We start from the raw sequence: 23,897 nt of genomic DNA, 5'->3' as shown, positions 1-23,897 counted from the left end.
GAAGATTTTTTGAAAACCAAACTTCCCGGTTTTTTTCCACCGTTACCTCTTGACCGGCCAGAGGTTCAGTGAGTAACCACTCCAAATTGGATTCTGCATATCCCAAAGGACTCTGTAAATATACCCATCGAGTTTTTATTTATAGACTATGTATCACGTTTTCATTTATTTTTTCTACCATTGATGATGCTGTATAAATAAATTTTATAGATTTTTTACTAACAAAAAAACGGATGTTTTGTTGATACTACAAAGAGGACACCTATCTTTATCATTTTGGATTTATGTCAGTAACTATATGTCGGATCAGTAGCATTCACTGCAGAACATTAGATTATACTTCTGTGCCTGCTTGTTATTATACAGACTCAGCAGTACAGATAGTATCTCAGTACAGCTGAACACATATATACTTTGTTGCAGACGTCCACATAGACGGTTACATTTATTTGCACTAGTCTGAACTTAGTACATGGATTGAGGATATTTAGAAGAGTTTTTTCTGTTCTTACCTTTGTGGTTTTTTTTATATAGTATATATTTTCATATATATTACATTTTATATTTTTTATTTTCTATCTTTTTACTTATTTCTTATTTGTATTTCTATTTTTATTTGTGCTTGTGCAACTTATTGTCTATTTGAGATTGGGAGTTGTATAGAGAGTACTCATTCCAGGGTGAGATCTTTGTATTGGGTTCATTTCTGGACCAGTACTGCTGTTTCCTCTTATGGTTAGAAGATCTCCTGGTACGTTCAGGGTTCATTTCCCTTATATCAAGTTTTATTGTTTCAGAGCTTTAATGGGGAGCTCATTTACCAGTTGAGGACTTCTCTCTACCATATTATCATTATCATATTCTGAGACCAAATCAACCATTTTTTCCACTCATCCAGGGTAGATTTTTTCCACCCATATCTATAATAATAATTGTGAACTACAGATACTTTTGTAATTTAAACAGTACAATTCTAGTCATTTTCATAAACAGTATCCTGTAGTGTACATATTAAGCTTAATTGTAATTTATTATTTTTCTTCTACTTTAACAGGTCACCAATGTTGTCTTCTTTGTGGCTGGACCACTCATGATGTACCTGCTGCACCCCTACGCCTGTAAACGCACCCTAGCTGTTCATCTCGTTTGGACCATGTTCACCTTAGTCGGTATGGATTGTGGCTTTTATATTATCTGTGTGGGTTTGTTAAGTGAATGTCCTTCTTTAGTTATATAACAAAGGGAGTAAAAAAAAAAAATAGATACACAACAGTGAAAAAATCAGGTGGTCTGGCGTGTCTTAATGCACCATTGGGATCTGCGCTATTTACAGAGATTTAAAGATTACCCCTGACTATTGTGTAGATAACAGTTCTGACTCGCCCCACACACAGACCCCCTATCTCATAGATTACTTTAGATTTTGTTTTTGGCATCATGATGCATTGAAGTAGGATGGGACTTCCTATTGTCGAGCTCTGCACGAAACCATATAGGACTGGAAAGGGATAATCACATATAATTCTGTAAAAGTGACAAGATAAAATGGTGCACTGCAAAAATAATAAAGGAACGATGAAACGTTAGGAATACAAACATGTAATGCCATAGAGGTACCGTACTTATTTAGGTGTCTATCACCCCCCTGTAAAAGATTATAATGTAGAATTAACCTACCTTTACTTCCTTGACACGCTGGTCTAGCTGTGACCTTTCTGCCTCCTTGGCTGAGATCATCCAGATTGATTACCTCAGCCAATTGTAGGGCTAGTTTGTATGTGTGGCGGAAGGCTTGAAGACACCACCTGCAATCGATATGCAGCAGGAACATGACAGTGAAGTTAAATAAAATATTTATTTAAAAAAAGCTTTGAAAATATATAAACAAAAATAAACTGTCAAATCGTATCCAGCTTCCGAGATGCATTTGGCCAATTCTTCAGGGTTTTTCAATCGACATAGATGGTTTTAAATAGAGGCGTAATCCTGGAGAGGTAGATACACATTTGTTGCTCGCCTCTGCGATACGCATTGCTGGGTTGATTAGGGCATCCGTCAATGTTACTTCTTTGATCTTGTGTATATATAGCTCTGTGCCTGTTGAAGCATGGTCCTGTTGCTCCCATCAGTTGCCTACCAAGGATGAAGGTCCTCTCTCATGCAGATAGTAAACACTGGGTGGAAGTGATACTGTGACAGGGTATAATGTCACCTTTGAACATAAGAAGCGAAAATAAAAAAATGAGTAAGAAAAGTAACAGAGAATGTGCTAAAAAGGTGACAAAATAGAAGGAGAGGGAGTTGTAATGAGATTGAAAGGAAATGGGCTCAACAAGAAACACAAGCTTAAATATTGAAGAGAGGTTTGAGTGCATCGGTTGGAAGAATGAAAAAAAAATACTTGATACAGTATATATAGAAGTTGATTTTACTATTATTTAACATTTTATTATTTTAAAATGATATAATGTATACGTAGTATTTATTTTCTTACCAAACCAAAGCACTCTCTTTGGTTTATATATATATTGCTGTGCATATATATATCTCAAATATATATAGCACTCCACAGAATCCCACACTTGACAAGTCAGTAGAGAAACACTGGGGTGCAATCTCAGAGCCAGAATATAGTCACCAAGAAGAGAGCAGTCAACCAAATCTGTGCTTTAAAAAATTAGGTGCTTTATTCACATAATAAATGTATGGACATTTCGGTCCTAAGGATAGTCCTGATGAAATAATCCTGGCATAATCCTGATAAAGGTCCCTGTATGGACTGGAGCGCTGATTTATCTATTATGTGAATAAAGCACCAAATGTATCAAAGCATAAATTGGGTTAAGTGAATATATAATGAAGGCTGACATTCCACTACAATTCATTCCTGTGATTCACAATGCATGGCTGAAAGGCGACCTGTACAAATAAGTAGCTGCATATTCCAGGTCTCCATAAGTATATATAAATATCAAGAATTTCAATAATAAGAGCCTTGGAAATCTCAGGGCAGTGGCTTCTAAATGTAATTATGCTGTCTGCCACGTTTGTTTTATATGTATTTATATATATCAGTGTCTATGGATGCAGCCATTCCAAGTTGATTTTTTAAATGTATCTGTAGAATGAATGAAGTGTTTCATCCGTTTCCTTGACATGTGGAATCAGTAAAGTTATTGCTTCCCCATAGGCCTCTTCTCTGCATACTACCACATGACCTTGAGCTACTTGGGGCAAATGCTGGACGAGCTCTCCATTCTGTGGGTGATTGCTTTGGGCTATTCGATATGGTTTCCCAGGCCCTACTTTCCGGAATTCATCAAGAACAGGTACGATCAACCATCTTCCGACCATAAGTTTTCTGCCTTATCATTTTGGTAAAATATCTCAACCTGAAATAGATTCTGTCGCCCGATTCTGTCGATTTTCTTACTTTATTCCTGGCAGAAGGGTTAGCTACTGTGGGCAAGGATGTATTTACCACAAGGCAAACAAGGCATTTGCCTAGGGTGGCACTTTCAGGGGGGGTGCCAAAAAATGCCAAAAATGCCTTGTTTTCTTTGTGTTCTGTGGCTGTCCACCTTAATGTGATTGAGTGTAGCTGTCAGTGTGTGTCTGTGAGTGAGTGAAAGTGTGTGTGCATTTCAGTGAGAATAGGTGTGCCTGTGAGTGTGTGTCAGTGTGTGTATGTCATTTTATGTGTATCTGAGAGTGTGTGCCTGTCAGTGAGTGGGTGTGTCAGTGTGTGTCTGTTAGTAAAAGTGTGTGTTGGTTAAACAGTGTGTGCCAATGACTGTATGTGTGTGCCAATGATTGTGTATCTGTCAGTGAGTGTATACCAGTGCACGTATCAATAAGGGCATATGTCTGTCAGTCAAAAAAGTGGCCTTGACACGAATTGGGGGGGGGGCAAATTTAGATTTTGGGGTGCCCAAATTTAGTCGTGCCTAGGGCAGCACAAATCCAAAATACACCACTGACTGTGGGTAGCTACTGTCCAATTTGTGGGCTGAATATTTCAGTTCTTCTCTCTAATGTAATGATTGATTTGGCAAATGACATTGTTTTAGCGTCTACAATATGAAGGTTATGCACTAAAGTAGGAAACATTGGGAATTCAGAGTGAATTTCTAAATTTAGGTTAAAATATCTAAAACTGAAAACTCAACTGGTTTCAAGAATGTATCAGTTTGGCTATTTTGACATAGAATTCGCCACAATTGCCACCTCAGTGGATACCCTGTCACTTTACGACCTACCTGTTTTACAACTGCTTGGACTTCTCATGGCCGTTGGAGGTAACTAAAAACCTCAATTTGTTTAAATATGCTTAGGGATTTGGGAAAGAGCGCAGATAACTTTTTTCTTTGGTTTTTACTGTATGTATTTGGGCTGATGTGTACTATGGTCGCTGCTGCTGCCCAAGAGTAGTGGGAGTTTGAGCGCATGACTTGTTTTTTTTGTAAAATGTATATATTGACTACTTTAACTGAAATGTAATCTGTATATCACCCAGAATGTGGGTTATTTGTTTTTGATTTTTTTTTATAATTTTTTACTGAAAATGGCATTTCATTTTATATGCTGCTCTACGGTTGCTCCACGAGTACAACCATCCTTGAGTCCTCTTTGGTGAGAAGCACCACTAAACCATTCTTCTTTAACCTAAAACCGTGTAGCTAGTGCACATTCATGAATTCTGGCATCATAAGAAAATGCAGAACATTGCCACTCTCATTCTGCATGATCTAGGACATGGGGTAGGCAACCTTCAGCACACACACATTAAAATGATACACATGTAGGATATAATAATATATGCAATCTTTTATTCTAAATTTATTATTTATTCATTTATCTTTTACTCGGTCAGTGCCACAGAGGCACCTCTTATGGCTTAAAAACTGCAATGTTTTAAATTTTAGGGCTAAAAGGACAGGACTACTTCACGCAGATCCCTTCATTGGTGGTTTTAGTGTCATTTAAAGTAATACTGTCGCTTTTTTCTTTCGGTTTTCCTTTCCTTATACCCCTTGTATTTTAATTATTATAGTCAAGTATGGAACTTGAACTCTTACAAATTTTGGTGACCCTGTGCCCCGCTTCCCCTGCTTCTTATGTCTCTGGCCTCACTTCATCTTTCACTTGTGTCTCTATTCCCGCCACCCACCCCCTTGTGACTTCCTTTCCATCAATCCTGGACGTGGGAACCTTTAGCCCAGGAATACGGAACCTAAAATGCAAAAATCCTAAGCTTACATGTTTGCCATTTTACCAGTAGATGGCGCACACGGATGCTTTCATGTTACATAGCATAATGATATATTATTATTACTGGTATTTATATAGCGTCAGCATCTTCCGTAGCACTTTACAATATTATCATCAAACGGGGAGATTTAACAATAAATGAGACAATTACAAAAACCTACAGGAACAATAGGTTGACGAGGGCCCTGCTCAATCGAGCTCACAGTCTATAGATATATAAACTATAAAATCATTGATAAAAATTCCTTTGTTGTTCAGAAAAAAATGGTTTATTTATAACCTGAGATAACAGCTTAGAATGTAGACAAAAGTAGTCCACATGTGCCCTGAAAGCAAATTATTGTCTAGAAATATATCTTCCTACTTGACATTTCTTGTGCCTGTATACCAGGGACGTTTTAGCCGTGAGGCAAACAAGGCATTTGCCTTGGGCGGCATATTCCAGGGGGCAGCAAAAAAAGCCGCCCCCAAATGCCCAGAGCAAATGTCTTGTTAGCCTTGCGGCTAACTGACATGCCGGTCGGGCTGCTGGGCGCCTGAGTTTTGCAGCACAAAACCAGGATAAACCACTGCTGTATACTATTCCTGATTGGGTAAGATGCCCTAAAAGATATTTAAAATTATTTTAGAAAATTTCTTAAAATGTAGATTGCATGTGACCATATAAAAAAGACTTAATAATTTAAATTAAAATGTCCTAGTAACTCTTCTTACCATCTCTCCAGGAATCAGTTTGGAGCTACCATTTTTATCATTGCTATGATAAGTACAGCGCTGTCATTTGCGAAGCCTGTGGTCAACGCCTATGTCTTAAACTGTATAACGTTCCACATACTATACATATTGGTGAAGGAAATTAGAAAGTAAGTATTCTTCGCAATATACCTTCACCTCCACAGAGGTGAAAGATAGACTTCTCACCTTCTCCAAAAATACACACACCAGGATATATACCCTTGCTATCCCGAATATATAGACATGAAACATCCTTCTTCGTAATACACAGACATCCATTTATGTGCACGCTTCCAGATTTCCTCTTGTTCCAGGCTGGCTAATGACATCCCAATGACGCTGCTAGAGGTAGAGTTACACCTCCAGTGGCAGAAGGGTTAAACTTTGCATGTGCAGTATTTTAAAGCAAACAGCTGCACATACAGGCTCTGTGCACCATGGCCACTTCAAATCACAGAAGTGGACATAGTGCTTGGATTAACCTATTAAAGGTTCTGGTTAGTCTATGGGATTATATCAGTTAGATTTGGAGATTTAGGGTTAGGCTATGAGCTTGAGGATAAGCCTGTGGTTATGGGAGTTAAAGGGACACCATAAACACCAAAACAACTGTAGCTCAATGGTGTAGTTTTATTGTATAGATCAGGCCCCTGCAGTCTAACTGCTCAATTCTCTGCCATTTAGGAGTTAAATAACTTTGTTTATACACAGAACTAAAGAAGCAAGAATTGTTTCAGTGGGAGAAGAATAAGAGGAAAAAAGAGTGTAACAATATATATATATACATGGTACAAAGTACATTAAACATCACTTTTATTAAGTTACTTAAAAACAAGATGCACATGCAAACATAATAATAATCACATTAGTGGACTGTCACCCCAATAGTGCATTTGAAATAATGTCCAGAAAAATGGATTTTAAACATAACAAATCACACTAGTGAACTATCATCTAAATTGTGCGTTTAATATCAGGAATAGGGAATTATCAGAGAAAAGTGTACTACAGAAAAGTACAAGAAGTCCACAGTGCTTATATACTAAAATATCAGCAATCACAAAGCCATATGCTAATGAATTTTCCCAAGGTATGTACATTCTATATTTGTGCTGTCATCTTCCGACTAGTAGCACGCTCACCCATTTGCATAAGGTGGGTATAAACTGTTCTAAAGCACATTACTGACCTCCTCTGGTACAATAAACAGGGGGTCTGTTGGCTGAACAAAGAATTGCTGATTTGTTATAAATAATTAACAGACAGATGAGTAAGTAACAGTAGTGGGAAGGCGAAATGTACACATTGTTGCCTAAAATAGCAGCTTAAAAGTTTTTAGTGATAATAATATAATGTAAAAGATACATAATACAGATGCAAGAGAAAGGATAGAGAAGTATTGTGGAAGAAAGCAAAAAATAAATATCTATTTGCTAACACCATTTCATAGACAAATAGGTCCTAATAAGGTTAAATCAATTTATAAAATCCCTACTGTGCCTTCGAGGGCACCCCACTATAGTGATAAACTCAATAAATCACACTGAAATTATAATTTTTCCATCTCCCAACCTGATCTAATGTATCTAATCCCAATCAGGGGGAAGCTGAAAATAATCATTCCCAAATAAGGTAGATATTGGTCTTGAACATAGCATTATAGAACAAGTATAGAGTGAAAATCGACAAGCCACTTTGTTTATACAGCCCTAGCCACACCTCCCCTGCATGTGACCTACACAGTCTCCCCACACTTTTCCTGAAAAGAGAGATCTAATGTTTATACTTCCTTTATTGCACATTCTGTTTAATTTAGAATTTCTTAACTCTTGCTCTGTTAATAGCCTTCTGGATCCTGCAGGTGCCTCCTGTGTGTGATAAAATTCCAATTAACAGAGCAGAAGACAAAAACTTCTAAAGTAAGCATACTGTTTAGATTGAAAATGGAACACTTTGTTTCCATTTTCCGTCTCAGTCACGGTCATGGGAGGTTTAGCTAGGCCTGCATAAACAGAAACAAAAGTGATTTAAAGTTACACTATAGTACCAAAAAAAATTTATATTCATGAAGCAGTTTTGGTGTATAGATCATGCCTATGAAGTCTCACTGTTCAATTCACTGCCATTTAGGAGTTTGTTTCTGCTTATGTAGCGCTAGGCACACCTCCCCTGGATGTGACTGACACAACCTGCATTGAAGAAAAATGGTCTAAGTTTCAATCAGATATAACTTTCTTTAAAAGTTTTTATCTGTTGCTCTGTAAATTGAACTTTAATTATATACAATAGGCTTCTGTAGGGTCTAGCAAACTTTTAACAGAACGTTAGAAAATATATTCTCAATTAAACAGAATTAGCAATAAAGGAAGTATAAACATTAGATGACTCTTCACAGGAAGGGTTTAGCAAGGCAGTGTAAGTCACATGCAGGGAGGTGTGATTAGGGTTCATAAACAAAGTGATTTAATTCCCAAATGGAAGAAAATTGCTCTATACACCAAAACTGTTTCATTACGCTAAAGTCATTTTGGTGACTAGTGTCCCTTTAACGCCTTAATGGCAGAGAAATGTTCAGTGAGATTGCATGAGGCATGATCTATACAATAAGCTTCATTAAGCAATGGTTGTTTTTGTGCTTAGAGTGTCCCTTTAAACTTCTTGGGTTCATGACACTTAGGGTTTGATGTTAGATATGGCAATATTTATTTTTGGAATCACAATGATGTGGACTGCAACAACCAGCATTCACACCCAGGCTCTTTAGGCATCACCAATCTCTTGCAAAAGCACCCTTATCTATCATACTTAGGGCTATTCGAATGTTATACTTACTTTATATACACCCTGTTCCAAATTTTTATGCAAATTATTTTTTTTCATTTACCTAAATAATTGATGTAAATAACAGTCAGCATAATTCTCATGTTATCAACTATTAAGAGTACAATTGTTTTGTTTTTTATGTGGTAAAAGAATAAAGAGTAAATTGCAAGAGTACAATTCAAATCTTATTGAACAAACCTCCTAATGATAACAGTATTTTTTTAAAACATAAATAAAACTTACAATGCACTGTTCCAAATTATTATGCACAGTAAGTTTCAAAACACTTTATAGGTTGTAAAGAACTGAAAATTGGAATTTGTTGTGTTTGCGGCATATTTACTGAAATCAAAAGCTATTTCAATCAAACTTATAACAACATTTTAACTTTTTAAACATTTTAACAGGTCACGTTACATTTTAACATAGGACCCCTTATTTGAAAGCAGCTTCACAAGTCTTGTATCCATTGAACGTGTGTGTTTTTGGACAGTTTCTGCTTGAATTTGTTTGCAAGATGTCAGAATAGCCTCCCAGAGCTGCTGTTTGGATGTAAACTGCTTCCCACTCTCATAGATCTTTTGCTTTAGGATGCTCCAAAGGTTCTCAATAGAATTGAGGTCAGGGGAGGATGGAGTCCACACCATGACTTTCTCTCCTTTTATCCCCATAGCAGCCATTGATGCAGAGTTATTTCTTGCAGCATGAGATGGTACATTGTCATGCATGGAGATGATTTTATTACGGAAAGCATAGTTCTTCTTTCTGTACCAGGGAAGAAAGTGGTCAGTCAGAAACTCCACGTACTTTGCAGCAGTGGCGTCGCTAGGGGGGGCCAGAGGGGGCCATGGCCCCCTCTACATCATGCTGTGCCCCCCCAAATGTCAGCAACTTGCTGGCCATGTGTTTAAATGATATTCCCTCGGACTGTAACAGTCTGTTACAGCCCGAGGGAATGCAGGACACAGGAGCTGGATCGCTGGGTGCTGTCTGTGGAGAGATGCTGGGGCTGGAGGGAGCACTGACAGGCTCCCTGGCAAGGCCCCGCCCCCAACCAACGCCCCCACCCCCAAACAAAGCCCCGCCTCCCGCACATAAACCCTGCCCCCGCCGTTAAGCAGCAGACCTTGCTGCTGCTGGAAAGGCCAGAAGATGGCTGTCTGACCGACCAGCAACAGGCTCCAGTGACAGGTAGGCTTGATATGCTTGTGTGTGTGTGTGTCTCTGCTATTGAGGAAGCTTGTGTGTGTGTATGGACTCAGCAGTCTGTGTGTGTGTGTATGTATGGACTCAGCAGTCTGTGTGTGTCTGTGTGTATGGACTCAGTAGTCTGTGTGTGTGTGTAACTCAGTGGTGTGTGTGTGTGTGTGTATGGACTCAGCAGTCTGTGTGTCTGTGTCTGTGTGTGTGTGTGTGTGTGTGTGTGTATGGACTCAGCAGCCTGTGTGTGTATGGGCTCAGCAGTCTGTGCGTCTGTGTGTGTGTGTGTATGGACTCAGCAGTCTTTGTGTGTATGGACTTAGCAGTCTGTGTGTCTGTGTGTATGTATGGATTCAGCAGTCTCTGTGTGTGTGTATGGACTCAGCAGTCTCTGTGTGTATGGACTCAGCAGTCTGTGTGTCTGTCTGTGTGTGTGTGTGTGTGTGTGTGTATGGACTCAACAGTCTGTGTCTTTGTGTGTGTGTGTGGACTCAGCAGTCTGTGTGTGTGTCTGTGTGTGTATATGGACTCAGCAGTCTCTGTGTGTGTCTGTGTGTATATGGACTCAGCAGTCTGTGTGTGTCTGGGTGTGTATATGGACTCAGCAGTCTGTGTGTGTGTATGGACTCAGCAGTGTGTGTGTACGTCTATAAATCAGTGTGCATTCAGCAACGACTGTGTGCATTCAGGAGTCCATGTGCATTCAGAAATCTGTGTGTGTGTGTATATTCAGCAGTCTCTCGGTGTTCGTATTCAGTGTACCGTTTGTATGTACTCAGCAGTCTAACAATAATTCTAATTTTTATTCCTGTGAGTTTTTGTGTAGGAAGGGCCCCAGTGCACTGCTTTGCCCGGGGGCCCTTAACGCTGTTAAGATGGTACTGCTTGTGTGTGTGTCAGTGAGCTTCTATTTAGTGAGCATGTGTGTGTCAGTGAGCTTGTCTTTAGTGAGCTTGTGTGTGTCCCTGAACCTCTTTGTAGTGAGCCATGTGTTTATACAAGTGAGTTTGTGTGTAGTAAGCTTGTGTGTGTTAGAGACTCTTTTCTGTCAGTAAGCCTATTTGCGCTTGTCAGTGAGCTTGTGTGCTTACTGTAATATATATATATATATATATGTATATATATATATATATATATATATATATATATATATTGACATGTAGGAATGGCATACATTTTTTTCCAGGGCTGCTTTGGATTCCCAGTTTGGCTCTGCCAGCGAGTGCGCTCTACCGCTGAATCATCTGTGTGAGCTGCTGCACACTTTAGTCTTGTTACACGCGTCTGGGAGCTGCTTTTGACAGGTACTAGTAGTCTAGAGATTGGGACATGGGGTATATGCTCAGCTATCTGTATAATACTATAGTGCTGTTCTCTGTATAATACAGATCTGTGTGTGTATAATATCCCGGGATAGTCAGTGGTTCCTGTATAGTGCTGCTCTTTGTATAATACAGGTCTGTGTCTGTATATTCTCCTGGGACAGTCAGTGTTCCCTGTATAGTGCTGCTCTCTGTATAATACAGGCCTGTGTCTGTATAATATCCCGGGACAGTCAGTGCTCCCTGTATAGTGCTGCTCTCTGTCTTGGGATATTAAACACAAACAGCCCTGTATTATACAGAGAGCTGCACTATACAGGGAGCACTGACTGTCCCGGAATATTATACACACAGCCCTGTATTACACAGAGAGCAGCACTATACAGGGAGCACTGACTGTCCCGGGATATTATACACACAGCCATGTATTACACAGAGAGCAGCACTATACAGGGAGCACTGACTGTCCCAATTTATTATACACACAAAGAAGTATATATACAACACACGTGCTCCCCAAAAGGTAAAAAATATATCAAATAGATTTACCAAATTTAGAATTGTAAGAAGAACCTTCTAATCTTCTTAGTAAAAGTATAAAAAATACAATCTACAAACAGAAATAGACATGGGAAAACATAGTGTAATATGTTAAAAACACCAAAAGTGCGCTAATTTGAATTGCACTCACAGGATAAAAGTGCAATGTGGGCATATAACGATCTTGAAGACTTGACGGATATCTGTGATCTTCTTTTAAACATTGTCAGAGAAGGAGAGACACACAAGACATAGTGCACCAGTATAATATAGAGCAATATAATTTATTTAATTGCACTCACAAAAGGTCAGTTGAAATCCAGCATATCAATCACTACAGGAATCTCGGTGCCGACATCATTCCTCCCATAGTGAATATAGAAAAGCCGGGTTAAAAATACATGAAATAAAATAAATCAAACAACAGAAATAAAAATTCCAATAAGGTGCTGTCGTGGTCCCTCCGCCCTACGCGTTTCGTCCGAAACCGGACATCCTCAGGGGAAAAATGAAGGTCTGTAGTTCGAAAAATTCTCCGTCCGTCTTTTAAACCGGGAGTTAAATCTCCCGCCATCAGAATAGCCAATACCATCGCGTTATACTGGATCATGCCACCTGCGTTCCATTCTTAAAATCCAAGCCTCTCTTGCATATTCATGATGCGCATAAACACTTCCGGTATCTCGTGGAACGCAAATATGCGTTCCACGATCGTAAACCCGGAAATGTCCCAAAATACATACGGAACAGGCATGAAAAGGAAAAAATAGCAGTCAGATCTTAGCCAAAGTCAAATTATAATATACATTAAATAGAATAAAAATAAAAAATAAAGAAAGAAATCAAATCAGGATAATTTAAAAAATTATGGATAATAAAAAAATAAAAAATAGTTAATTATCTCATATTTAAAATTGTTTAGAGCAAATAAATCATTAAAGTCCACATATGAAAAAGGGGATAATTCAAAAGTTACAAATGATAAAAAAACTTACAGATGATAAAAAAAACCTTTTTGTCACATAACAATAAAAACTCTTAAAAACCCATATTAAAAACTCCATATATAAATCTAGAAAAGGGGACAATTGGATGACATAAACGAGAATTAATATATATATATATATCTACTAAATAAACATTAAAATGGTGATGATTATAAAAAACACACCATATCAAAATCGACATTAAGCCCATTTGGGCTAAGGGTTTTCAAATTAAAAATCCAATAACCTTCTCTTTGTCTCAATTTTTTAACTAAATCCCCTCCTCTGTCATCCAAAGTCACCTTTTCCAAACCCGTGCTCAAAAAAGTTTCTAATTTAAAATCAGGACAATTGTTACAGTGGACAGGTACTGAATGGGTGGTCAGTTTTTTCTTTATATTATTACAATGTTCCATAAACCTGACTTTCAAGGCCCTACTTGTCCTCCCTATGTACTGAATACCACATCCACAGGTTAAGAGATAGACTACATTAGTAGTATTACAATCAATATGTCCATTCATTTTAAACAATTCCCCTGTTATATAACTGCTAAAAGACTATTTTTTAGGTAAAAATCTACATCTTTTACATCTCCCACATTTATAAAAGCCCTTAAATGTTGTTGATTCAATTTCTTTAGCCCTAAAAGTACTAGGGGCTAAAACATTCTTAACGTTTTGACTTTTCTTAAAAATTATTTTAGGTACAGATGTAATTTGTTTTTTCAAAAGGTCATCTTCCAAAAGGAGAGGTCAGTGCCTCTGTAAAATCTTTTTTTATTTTAAAAGCTTGGGCATTATATTGGGTGACAAAAGACAAAGTAAAATCGCCATTCGGATTCTTATTTTCGGTTTTATTAGTTAAAAGATCATTCCCAGTAGTATTTTTGCATCTATGTATTTTTTGGTCTAAAAACTTAGGGGAATAACCTTTATCTACAAATTTCTCTTTGAGAAATTTTGATTGATCTAAAAAACAACTTTCTTCTGTACAGTTTCTTTTTATTCTAGTAAATTGGCTTTTTGGAACTCCTCTAAGCCAATTTGGGTGATGTGCGCTTTTAATATTTATAAAAGAATTAGAATCTGTGGGTTTAAAAAAAAAGTTTTTGTTTTGATAGTTGAATTCTCTATATATAGAGTGAGGTCTAAAAAATTGATACTCGAAGGATCTGTATGGGGAGTAAAAACCAATGATTGGTTATTTACATTAATATAATTAAAAAAGTATTGTAGTGAATTAAAAGGGCCTTTCCATATAATTAAAATATCATCTATATATCTCCGCCATAGCACCAAATTCACTCCAAAAGGATTATTATTCCAAATATTGGAAGTTTCCCAGTTGTCCATAAAGATATTGGCGTAGCTTGGCGCGAATTTGGTACCCATGGCGTTGCCCTTGGTTTGTAAAAAAAATTTCCATTAAAACTAAAAAAGTTATGTGTCAAAATAAATGTAATACCATCTAAAATAAAGCTTCTTAAAAGAGGGGATAAACCAGTGTCTAAGTCCAATACTCGTCTTACAGCCTCAAGTCCTATGTTGTGGTCGATAATTGTATACAGTGAAGCTGATAGCTTTGCATATTACTTTACTGACAAGATTGAACAGCTAAGGAAACAATTCTCCCCTCCTTGCCGTTCTCTTTCTCAACCACACATAAATCATGCTTTCCCTACCCTTCAGACTTTCTCCCCAGCTACTGAACAAGAGGTGGCTGCACTTCTCCATTCCTCTCGCCCCACCACTTGCCCACTTGATCCTGTCCCATCTCACCTCATCAGATCTCTCTCCCCTTGTCTTGTGCCTATCCTAACACACATCTTTAACTGCTCTCTCTCTTCTGGCACTGTTCCTGCTGACCTTAAACATGCCACTGTAATACCTATCCTGAAAAAAACATCTCTTGACCCGTCCTCCCCCTCGAACTATCGTCCCATATCCCTGCTCCCTTACTCATCAAAGCTTTTGGAAAGACTTGTCTTTACCCGTGTGTCTCACTTCCTTTATTCCAACTCTCTCCTTGACCCTCTTCAGTCTGGCTTCCGCCCTCTCCACTCTACTGAGACCGCTCTTATCAAAGTGACTAATGACCTAATCTCCGCTAAATCCAAAGGTCACTACTCCATATTAATTCTCCTTGACCTCTCTGCTGCCTTTGACACAGTTGATCATTCTCTCCTCCTTCAAACTCTTCAATCACTCGGTCTCTGTGACTCTGTCCTCTCTTGGTTTTCCTCCTATCTCTCCCAACGCTCATTTAGTGTCTCCTTTTCCAAGGATACCTCCTCCCCTCGCCCTGTCTCGGTTGGAGTTCCCCAAGGCTCTGTCCTTGGTCCCCTTCTATTTTCTCTTTATACTGCCTCTCTTGGAAAACTTATTGCCTCTTTTGGATTCAACTACCACCTGTACGCTGATGACACTCAGATATACCTCTCCTCACCGGACCTCTCCCCGGCCGTCCTGCAACGTGTCACTGCTTGCCTCTCTTCCATCTCTGACTGGATGTCGTCACGCTTTCTCAAACTTAACCTCTCTAAAACTGAACTCCTTGTCTTTCCTCCTCCTAATACTGATCCTCCTCTCTCACTCTCCCTTCAAGTCAGTGATATCCACATAAGTCCATCCCTACAAGCGCGCTGTCTTGGCGTCATACTTGACTCTGGTCTCACCTTTGAGTCTCACATCCAGTTTGTTGCCAAGTCCTGTAGGTTCCAACTCAAAAACATAGCCCGCATCCGCCCCTTTCTTACGCAAGATGCTACCAAGGAGCTTGTCCATGCTCTAGTAATTTCCCGCATGGATTACTGTAACCCTCTCCTGATTGGTCTCCCCAAAAGCCGTACTGCCCCGCTACAGTCTGTAATGAATGCTGCAGCTAGACTGATTTTCCTATCCAGTCGGTCCTCTCACACCTCGCCCCTCTGCCAGTCCTTACATTGGCTCCCTGTATCCTATAGGAGTCAATTCAAAGTGCTAACCCATACATTTAAAGCACTGAACAATTCCAGCCCCTCTTATATCTCTTCACTGATCCAGAGGTATGCCCCTCCTCGTACCCTCCGCTCTGCCCGCGACCACCTCCTGACCGCTGCTCGCACCCGTACGGCCAACTCACGCTTGCAGGACTTCTCACGGGCGGCTCCTCTCCTATGGAATAACTTGCCTACTGCCATCAGACTCTCCCCTAGTCTTCAATCATTTAAGAAGGGCCTTAAATCCCATCTCTTCAGGAAAGCGTATGGCCTCCCAGAGTAATCTCTCCCTTACATACCTGTCCCTATGGGATAGTGCTTTGCTCTCTCCTCCAGCTCTGCTTCACTCCTACTTGATATTTCCTATCCTAATGTTTCTAATACCCCACCTCCTATAGACTGTAAGCTCATTTGAGCAGGGTCCTCTTCAACCTATTATTCCTGTAAGTTTTCTTGTAATTGTCTTATTTATTGTTACATCCCCCCCCTCTCAAAATATTGTAAAGCGCTACGGAATCTGTTGGCGCTATATAAATGGCAATAATAATAATAATAATAATAAGTGACATCCAGAGTAGCCCATAAGTAGTTCTCTCTCCATTCAATACACTCCAATATTTGAATGAGGTTTTTTGTATTCTTCAAATATGATTTTGCATTTTGGGCGTATTTTTGCAGAGAAAAATCCAGTATTCTGACAACCTGGATGTCAACGAATCAACGCCACTAATTATAGGACGTCCTGGTGGATGCAGGGTGGACTTGTGTACTTTAGGGAGGAAATAAAAAGTTGGGATTCTAGGGAAATCTAAATGTAAAAAGGAAAATAATTTATCGTGTATAACATTTTGAATTTTATAATCCAAAAGTAATTCTTTTAATTTTTGGTTGAAATCTTTATTGGGATTTTTTCTTAATTCAATATACCGGTAGGTTTCCTTATCTCCCAATAGACGCTAGGATTCAGTAAAATAATATTGGGTGGGCATACCCACCGTACCTCCCCCTTTATCTGCGCTCTTAATCACTATATCCTTTCTCTTTTTAAGACTTTTTAAAATATAATTTTCTTTTTTATTCAAATTTAAAAAAAATATTTTTGGGTTCATTTTCTCTATATCTTTTATCACCATCTTAGAAAATGCCTCTATTTGGCTCCCTTTGTCATTAGGATAAAAAGTGGACTTAGGTTTAAAAATAGTACATTCGGCTCCTTGACAACTTGTCTATCATGTTCTTTTCTAGCAAAACAATCTCTTTAAAGAGAGCTTCCGTATGAATTTATTCACGTCTATAAAGAGATTAAAAGAATTCGCTGGAGTATTTGGGGCAAACTTGAGTCCTTTTTCAAGTATTTGGTTTTCTTCAAAATTAATATTGGCATCACCTATAATAAAAATGCCCCTACTCAATGCAAATTCCTTCAATCTTCCTCTGTTTCTTCTCCACTCAACCTCCTCCTTTTCCCTGGAATATTCCAATCTTCCAATGGGGCGAAGCGATTGGTGAGGTCTACTCTTGGTAATTTCGGGGAAAATAACTGAGTGATTTCTTTCTTTTTTCTGTGGTTTGGGCCCTGTTCTAAAAAATCACTAGATTGACCTTGATTATTCTTAGGTTTTGAGACATAGTCTCTTGTTCTATGTGGCTCTTTACTTGTCTCTTGTGGATAATTGAAAGGTCTCCCTTGATTGCTATTCTTAGATAATGGTTGCTTAGTTTTTTGTGGGAAAACTCCTTTGCTGGGTTTTCTAACAGGTGAGAAATTTGTGGAAGATCTTCTATAATTAGCAAAATTTGAACTTCTCATCGTTCTAAATTGAGCTTTGTTTGTAACCTTAGTGATAGAATGAAAGTTATTTTCTCTATCTTTTTTGTCTCTTTGATATTTTTTGTTTTTTGTTTCCGCTATTCTTTCGTCAATTTTATTTACTTTCTCTAAAACTAAGCTTTCTTTCTTTTTAAACTCATCACTATTTTTATCGACACAAAATTCATTATCTAATTGATCTCTTTCACTCGTCAATTATTTTATATTGTCTCTTTCAAATTCAATTATAATTTCCATTATTTCCAAGATTGTGGAGCATTTCTCTAATGCTGTGTCCCATTTACTTGCATATTTCGAATGCTCCAAACTATTAGCTGGCACTTTTTTAAGGCGTAAGCCTCTGGAAATCAAATTCTCTTTAACCCCTTAAGGACCAAACTTCTGGAATAAAAGGGAATCATGACATGTCACACATGTCATGTGTCCTTAAGGGGTTAATGTAAGTTTCAAGAAATGATATTTCCCACCATTTCTTAGTTTCTTTAACAGCCAATTTTTCTAATTTTTGGAAATGAATATCATCATTATTGACTTGTGATTCTAATTCTCTATTAGTAGTAAATAGAGAATTAAATCTTGCTTCTCTAGTTTGATGTAAATTTGATAAAATACCTCTTTTTTGTGTCATACTGGGAACATCCTTCCTCCCATAGTGAATATAGAAAAGCCGGGTTAAAAATACATGAAATAAAATAAATCAAACAACAGAAATAAAAATTCAATAAAGTCCAATAAGGTGCTGTCGTGGTCCCTCCGCCCTACGTGTTTCGTCCGAAACCGGACTTCCTCAGGGGCAAAATGAAGGTATATTCACTATGGGAGGAAGGATGTCGACACTGAGATTCCTGTAGTGATTGATATGCTGGATTTCAACTGACCTTTTGTGAGTGCAATTAAATAAATTATATTGCTCTATATTATACAGGTGCACTATGTCTTGTGTGTCTCTCCTTCTCTGACAAGGTTTAAAAGAAGATCACAGATATCCGTCAAGTCTTCAAGATCGTTATATGCCCATATTGCACTTTTATGATGTGAGTGCAATTCAAATTAGCTCACTTATGGTGTTTTTAACATATTGCACTATGTTTTCCCATGTCTATTTCTGTTTGTACATTGTATTTTTTATATTATTATGCACACAACCCTGTATTATACAGAGAGCACTGACTGTCCAGGGATATTATATACAGACAGTAATTGATAGCTGTTTTGCAAAATGTCCTTGGAAATCTTTTTCAAATGTTGGCAACTATGGCACTGTTTCAAGGGAAATGTGTTTGTTTTTTTAATAATCCCTGGTGGAAAATAATGAATCCTCCACCAGGGATTATTAAAAAAAAAAAAAAAAACACATTGTGTCTAGGGCGGGGCTTAACATGTGGCAGGGTTGGGGTCAAACTGTGGCGAGGGCGGGGTTAAATGTGCCCCCCTACTTTTGTCCCTGGCCCACCATGTGCCCCCCCCCCCCCTAAAAATGAATCCTAAATACGCCACTGCTTTGCAGAGGTCATATTTACACCTTCGGGGACCCTAAAGGGGCCGACCAGCTCTCTTCCCATGATTCCGGCCCAAAACATAACTCCACCACTTCTTTGCTGACGTTGCAGCCTTGTTGGAACAGGGTGGCCGTCCACCAACCATCCACTACTCCATCCATCTGGACCATCCAGGGTTGCACAGCATTCATCAGTGAACAGGACTGTTTGAAAATTAGTCTTCATGTATTTTTCTGCCCAATGCCGTTTCTGCTTGTGAGCATTGGTTAGTGGTGGCCGAATAGAAGGTTTATGCACAGTTGCAAGACTCTGGAGGACTCTATACCTTGATGTCCGTGGGACTCCAGAGGCACCAGCAGCTTCAAATATCTGTTTGCTGCTATGTAATGGTATTTTAGCAGCTGCTCTCTTGATCTGATGCATGGATCTGGCAGAAATCTTCCTCAATGTGCCTTTATCTGCACAAACCTGTTTGTGCTCTGAATCATCCACAAATCTCTTAATAGTGCGATGGTCACGCTTAAGTTTTCGTGAAGTATCTAATGTTTTCATACTTCGTCCAAGGCATTGAACTATTTCACTCTTTTCGGCAGCAGAGAGATCCTATTTCTTCCCCGTATTGCATGAAAATGGTGCTCTGCTTAATAATGTGGAACACCCTCCTTTAGTAGTTTTTCCTTAAATTGGGCTGACCTGGCAATCTAATTATCACAGGTGTCCGAGATTGTTTTCAGTGATCAAAAGAGCCCTGAGACACAAGGCCATCCATGAGTTAAACTGAAAAACAAAATCTTTGTGACACAAATAGATTTTGCATAATAATTTGGAACAGGGTGTATACAGAACATCCTAATCAGCAATAGTTATTTAATCAAAGAAGATTTAATCCACAGGGTTCTGGGATTTTTCCGCTCAGTGACAGTTAAATCAGGATGAATATTCTTTTATCCTTCCTATTATACATGCATGTATTATTAAGCATGTATGTACTTATTGCACCTGATAAGACATCATATTCATTTTCAGGATCTAGATTTAGTTTACAAATGGGTTCGGAAAGCCCGGAGAGGTCATGTATTTTTTTATGGTTTTTTTCTGACTTGTTATGTCGAGAAAACAAGTTACACAAGTTTGTTATGTTGACATAACAAGTTGTTTTCTCGACATAACAAGTGAGAAATAGAGGAGAGAGCTGCTTATTTGCTTATCAGGGACAGCGGCAGCAAGGAGTATATAGGTGAGGGCCTTTGTCCCACTCTACCATGCGGTGCCTGGTTACATTTGCATGTCCTCTAATCCCCCCTTTTATTACCTTGAATCTGTTTTGTTCAGGTGTACTGTTCAGGAAATTCGGAATTTGGCATTCATTGCGGTCGTCTTGTGGGTTGTGGCCATTTCCTGCTGGCTCAGTGACCGTTTGTTTTGTAGCTTCTGGAGAACGATCAACTTTTCTTATCTGCACAGCATATGGTGAGGAGGCCTGATAAACCATTTATTATTATTATAACTATTATTTTACTCATTTAGCAAGGCAGGTTAGCAGGTAAACAGGGAGGGGAAGGCAGTCGGTGGCACTTGGTAATCAGCTATGATTTTATTCGTTATATTTAATTTTGAACCATTTTTATTATAAATACATTGTATGCTAGACAGTCTCTTTATTATAAAATTATTTATATTGTACGGACAGACAGTCTAGGTCTAGTGAAGACTAGAGTTACCTACAATGCCAAATCAATGGTATTTCCTCTGCAGATGTCTGAGTGAGCACGAAGGGTAGCATGTGTTTTGTTTGTTTGTTTTTTAATGCATGTGTGTAGGTAGGATAGTGGCTGTAGTGTGTAAGGTTATAGAGGATGTACTTTATGAGGGTGGGAAAGGGGATGTAGTGTGTGAGGGTATAGAACATTTAGTTGTGTGGGTGGGATAGGGGATGCAGTGTGTGAGGCTATAAAGGATGTCATTTGTATGGGTGGGATAGGCGATGTAGTGTGTGAGGGTATAGAAGATGTAGTTTGTATGGGTGGGAGAGGGGATGAAGTGTTTAAGGGTATAGAGGATGTAGTTTGTGTGGGTTGGATAGGGAATGTAGTGTGTAGGATATAGAGGATGTAGTTTGTGTGGGTTGCATAGGGAATGTAGTATGTAAGGGTTTAGAGGATGTAGTTTGTGTGGGTTGCATAGGGAATGTAGTATGTAAGGGTATAGAGGATGTCGTTTGTGTGGGTTGGATAGGGGATGTAGTGTGTAGGGTATAAAGGATGTAGTTGTGTGGGTGGGATAGGGGATGAAGTGTGTGAGGCTATAGAGGATTTAGTTGTGTGGGTTGGGTAGGGAATGTAGTGTGTAAGGGTATAGAGGATGTAGTTGTGTGGGTAGGGGATGTAGTGTGTGAAGGTATATAGGATGTCGTTTGTGTGGGTGGGATAGGGGATGTAGTGTGTGTGAGGATATAAAGAATGTAGTTTGTGTGGTGGGTTAGGGGATGTAGTGTATAAGGGTATAGAGGATGTAGTTGTGTGGGTGGGATAGGGGATGTAGTGTGTGAAGGTATAGAGGATGTCGTTTGTGTGGGTGGGATAGGGGATGTAGTGTGTGTGAGGGTATAAAGGATGTAGTTTGTGTGGGTGGGATAGGGGATGTAGTGTGTGTGAGGGTATAAAGGATGTAGTTTGTGTGGTGGGTTAGGGGTTGTAGTGTATAAGGGTATAGAGGATGTAGTTGTGTGGGTGGGATAGGAGATGTAGTGTGTGAAGGTATAGAGGATGTTGTTTGTGTGGGTGGGATAGGGAATGTAGTGTGTGTGAGGGTATAAAGGATGTAGTTGTGTGGGTGGGATAGGGCATGTAGTGTGTGAGGCTATAGAGGATTTAGTTGTGTGGGTTGGGTAGGGGATGTAGTGTGTAAGGGTAGAGAGGATGTAGTTTGTATGGGTGGGATAGGGGATGTAGTGTGTGAAACTATAGAGGATTTAGTTGTGTGGGTTGGGTAGGGGATGTAGAGAGGATGTAGTTTGTATGGGTGGGATAGGGGATATAGTGTGTGAGGCTATAGAGGATTTAGTTGTGTGGGTTGGGTAGGGGATTTAGTGTGTAAGGGTAGAGAGGATGTAGTTTGTATGGGTGGGATAGGGGATTTAGTGTGTGAGGCTATAGAGGATTTAGTTGTGTGGATTGGGTAGGGGATGTAGTGTGTAAGGGTAGAGAGGATGTAGTTTGTATGGGTGGGATAGGGGATGGAGTTTGTGTGCATTGGATAGGGGATATAGTGTGTGATATAGATGATGTTGTGTGAGGGGGTGAGATATGGGGTGTAGTGTTTGTGGAGAGGGTAGGGGCTTCAATGTGTGGGGTGATAGGCTGGTGAGTGTGTGAGAGAGATCTCTGGCCATTGTGCTCCCTTTTTAGGCTTGCTGCTTGGATTAAAGGGATACAATAGGCACTCAGACCACCTTATCGCATTGATGTGTTCTGGGTGCAGTGTCCCTGTCCCCCTTAGTCCTGCAATATAAATCATTGCATTTTTTGAGAAACTGCAATAATTATCTTGCAGGACTAAGAACTAAGATTGCCTCTAGCTGCTGTCAAACACACAGCCATTAGAGGCACCTTCTGGTGGTTAAGCTAATTTTGGTCGCTTTACTGATGCTGGACGTCCTGACAACATGACAATGAGACCTATAGCTGTTTAATTGATTATTTATCTGTCTTTCTTGCAGGCACATCCTTATCTGTATCACCGTTTTATACAGTAACACCCTTTTTGCCTACTTTGATGCTGTTTATGAGATTCCAGAATGCCAACCACAGGTTCATTACTGGCCTTCGAACTCTGTCTACATTGGTTTCCCATATTTAGCCATCACCAAGTCTGTGCCAAAAAAAAACTGCTAGTCTGCAATTGACAATATGGCCCTGATTAAAAAATAATTCTGAATTTCAGATGCTGCATTTCATATTTTTGTAATAAAATGGATTAATTTATAAGTATTCTGTTGTCTTTCGTAAACACACTGATTGCGAACTCTGATATAATCATTACCGGCAAAGTATTATAGGCTGTCTGGCCAGTGCTGGTATTGCAAATATAACGGTTTTCTATCAAAATCTCCTACCCATTGAAAATGACCTACCCCCGTCACTTCCAGTGATGCAGTTGCTCCGTTATAATATCCTATCTGTACTGTGCATGTGTCCTACACAGCTGATGTCGGTGCATGCGCACCACAAGCATGAGACAAGCCAACCTCCACACTGCGCATGCGCATTAACAATGTCATGTGCATATGGTTTGATGGTATGGTAAAATTTGGTCTGGCTTAAAAAAAATTTTGTTTGGGTGGTACAATCTCTATCCACATGGCTGTTCAGCTCATCCAAATATTGTCCGTGCACGGAAAACATTTTGGACAAACCAAGAGGCTGGAAAAAAGTGCAAAAAAGACTACAATAATACCCAGCCTAATGTTTGCAATGCCTATTGTGAGTTGCCAAAATTAGATTATTATAAATCAGTATTAAAATAAATAAATAAGTGAGAGTACTTATAAAGATAACTTGCCGGTGTATAGGAAAATTTATCTAAGATGGCCTTTTATAGATGAATGAATGTTTTTCCTTTTGCAATTTTGTATTAATGAAGAATGGAGAGCAGCAGCAGGAGTCATTTTGTTAAACTTTTTTTTTTATTAAAGTGTCCGAGCAGCAGCAG

General features: G+C 39.0%; 1 protein-coding gene across 2 annotated transcripts in view; it reads left to right on the top strand.

Moving 5' to 3' along the window:
• The window catches only part of ACER1 (alkaline ceramidase 1), a 44,617-nt gene extending 21,464 nt beyond the window's left edge, over positions 1-23,153 (top strand). For both annotated transcript variants that reach the window (XM_063455867.1, XM_063455868.1), the window contains 5 exons: positions 1,055-1,169; positions 3,191-3,329; positions 5,997-6,134; positions 20,520-20,657; positions 22,906-23,153. In XM_063455867.1, coding sequence (XP_063311937.1) covers positions 1,055-1,169; positions 3,191-3,329; positions 5,997-6,134; positions 20,520-20,657; positions 22,906-23,080 — 705 coding nt within the window. In that variant the 3' untranslated portion in view covers positions 23,081-23,153. The remainder of the gene's footprint in view (positions 1-1,054; positions 1,170-3,190; positions 3,330-5,996; positions 6,135-20,519; positions 20,658-22,905) is intronic.
• Positions 23,154-23,897: the final 744 nt, after the last annotated feature.

The sequence above is a fragment of the Pelobates fuscus genome, chromosome 5 (assembly GCF_036172605.1).
Source record: "Pelobates fuscus isolate aPelFus1 chromosome 5, aPelFus1.pri, whole genome shotgun sequence".
Taxonomy (NCBI): domain Eukaryota; kingdom Metazoa; phylum Chordata; class Amphibia; order Anura; family Pelobatidae; genus Pelobates; species Pelobates fuscus.
This window is presented reverse-complemented; position numbering and strand designations above follow the sequence as displayed.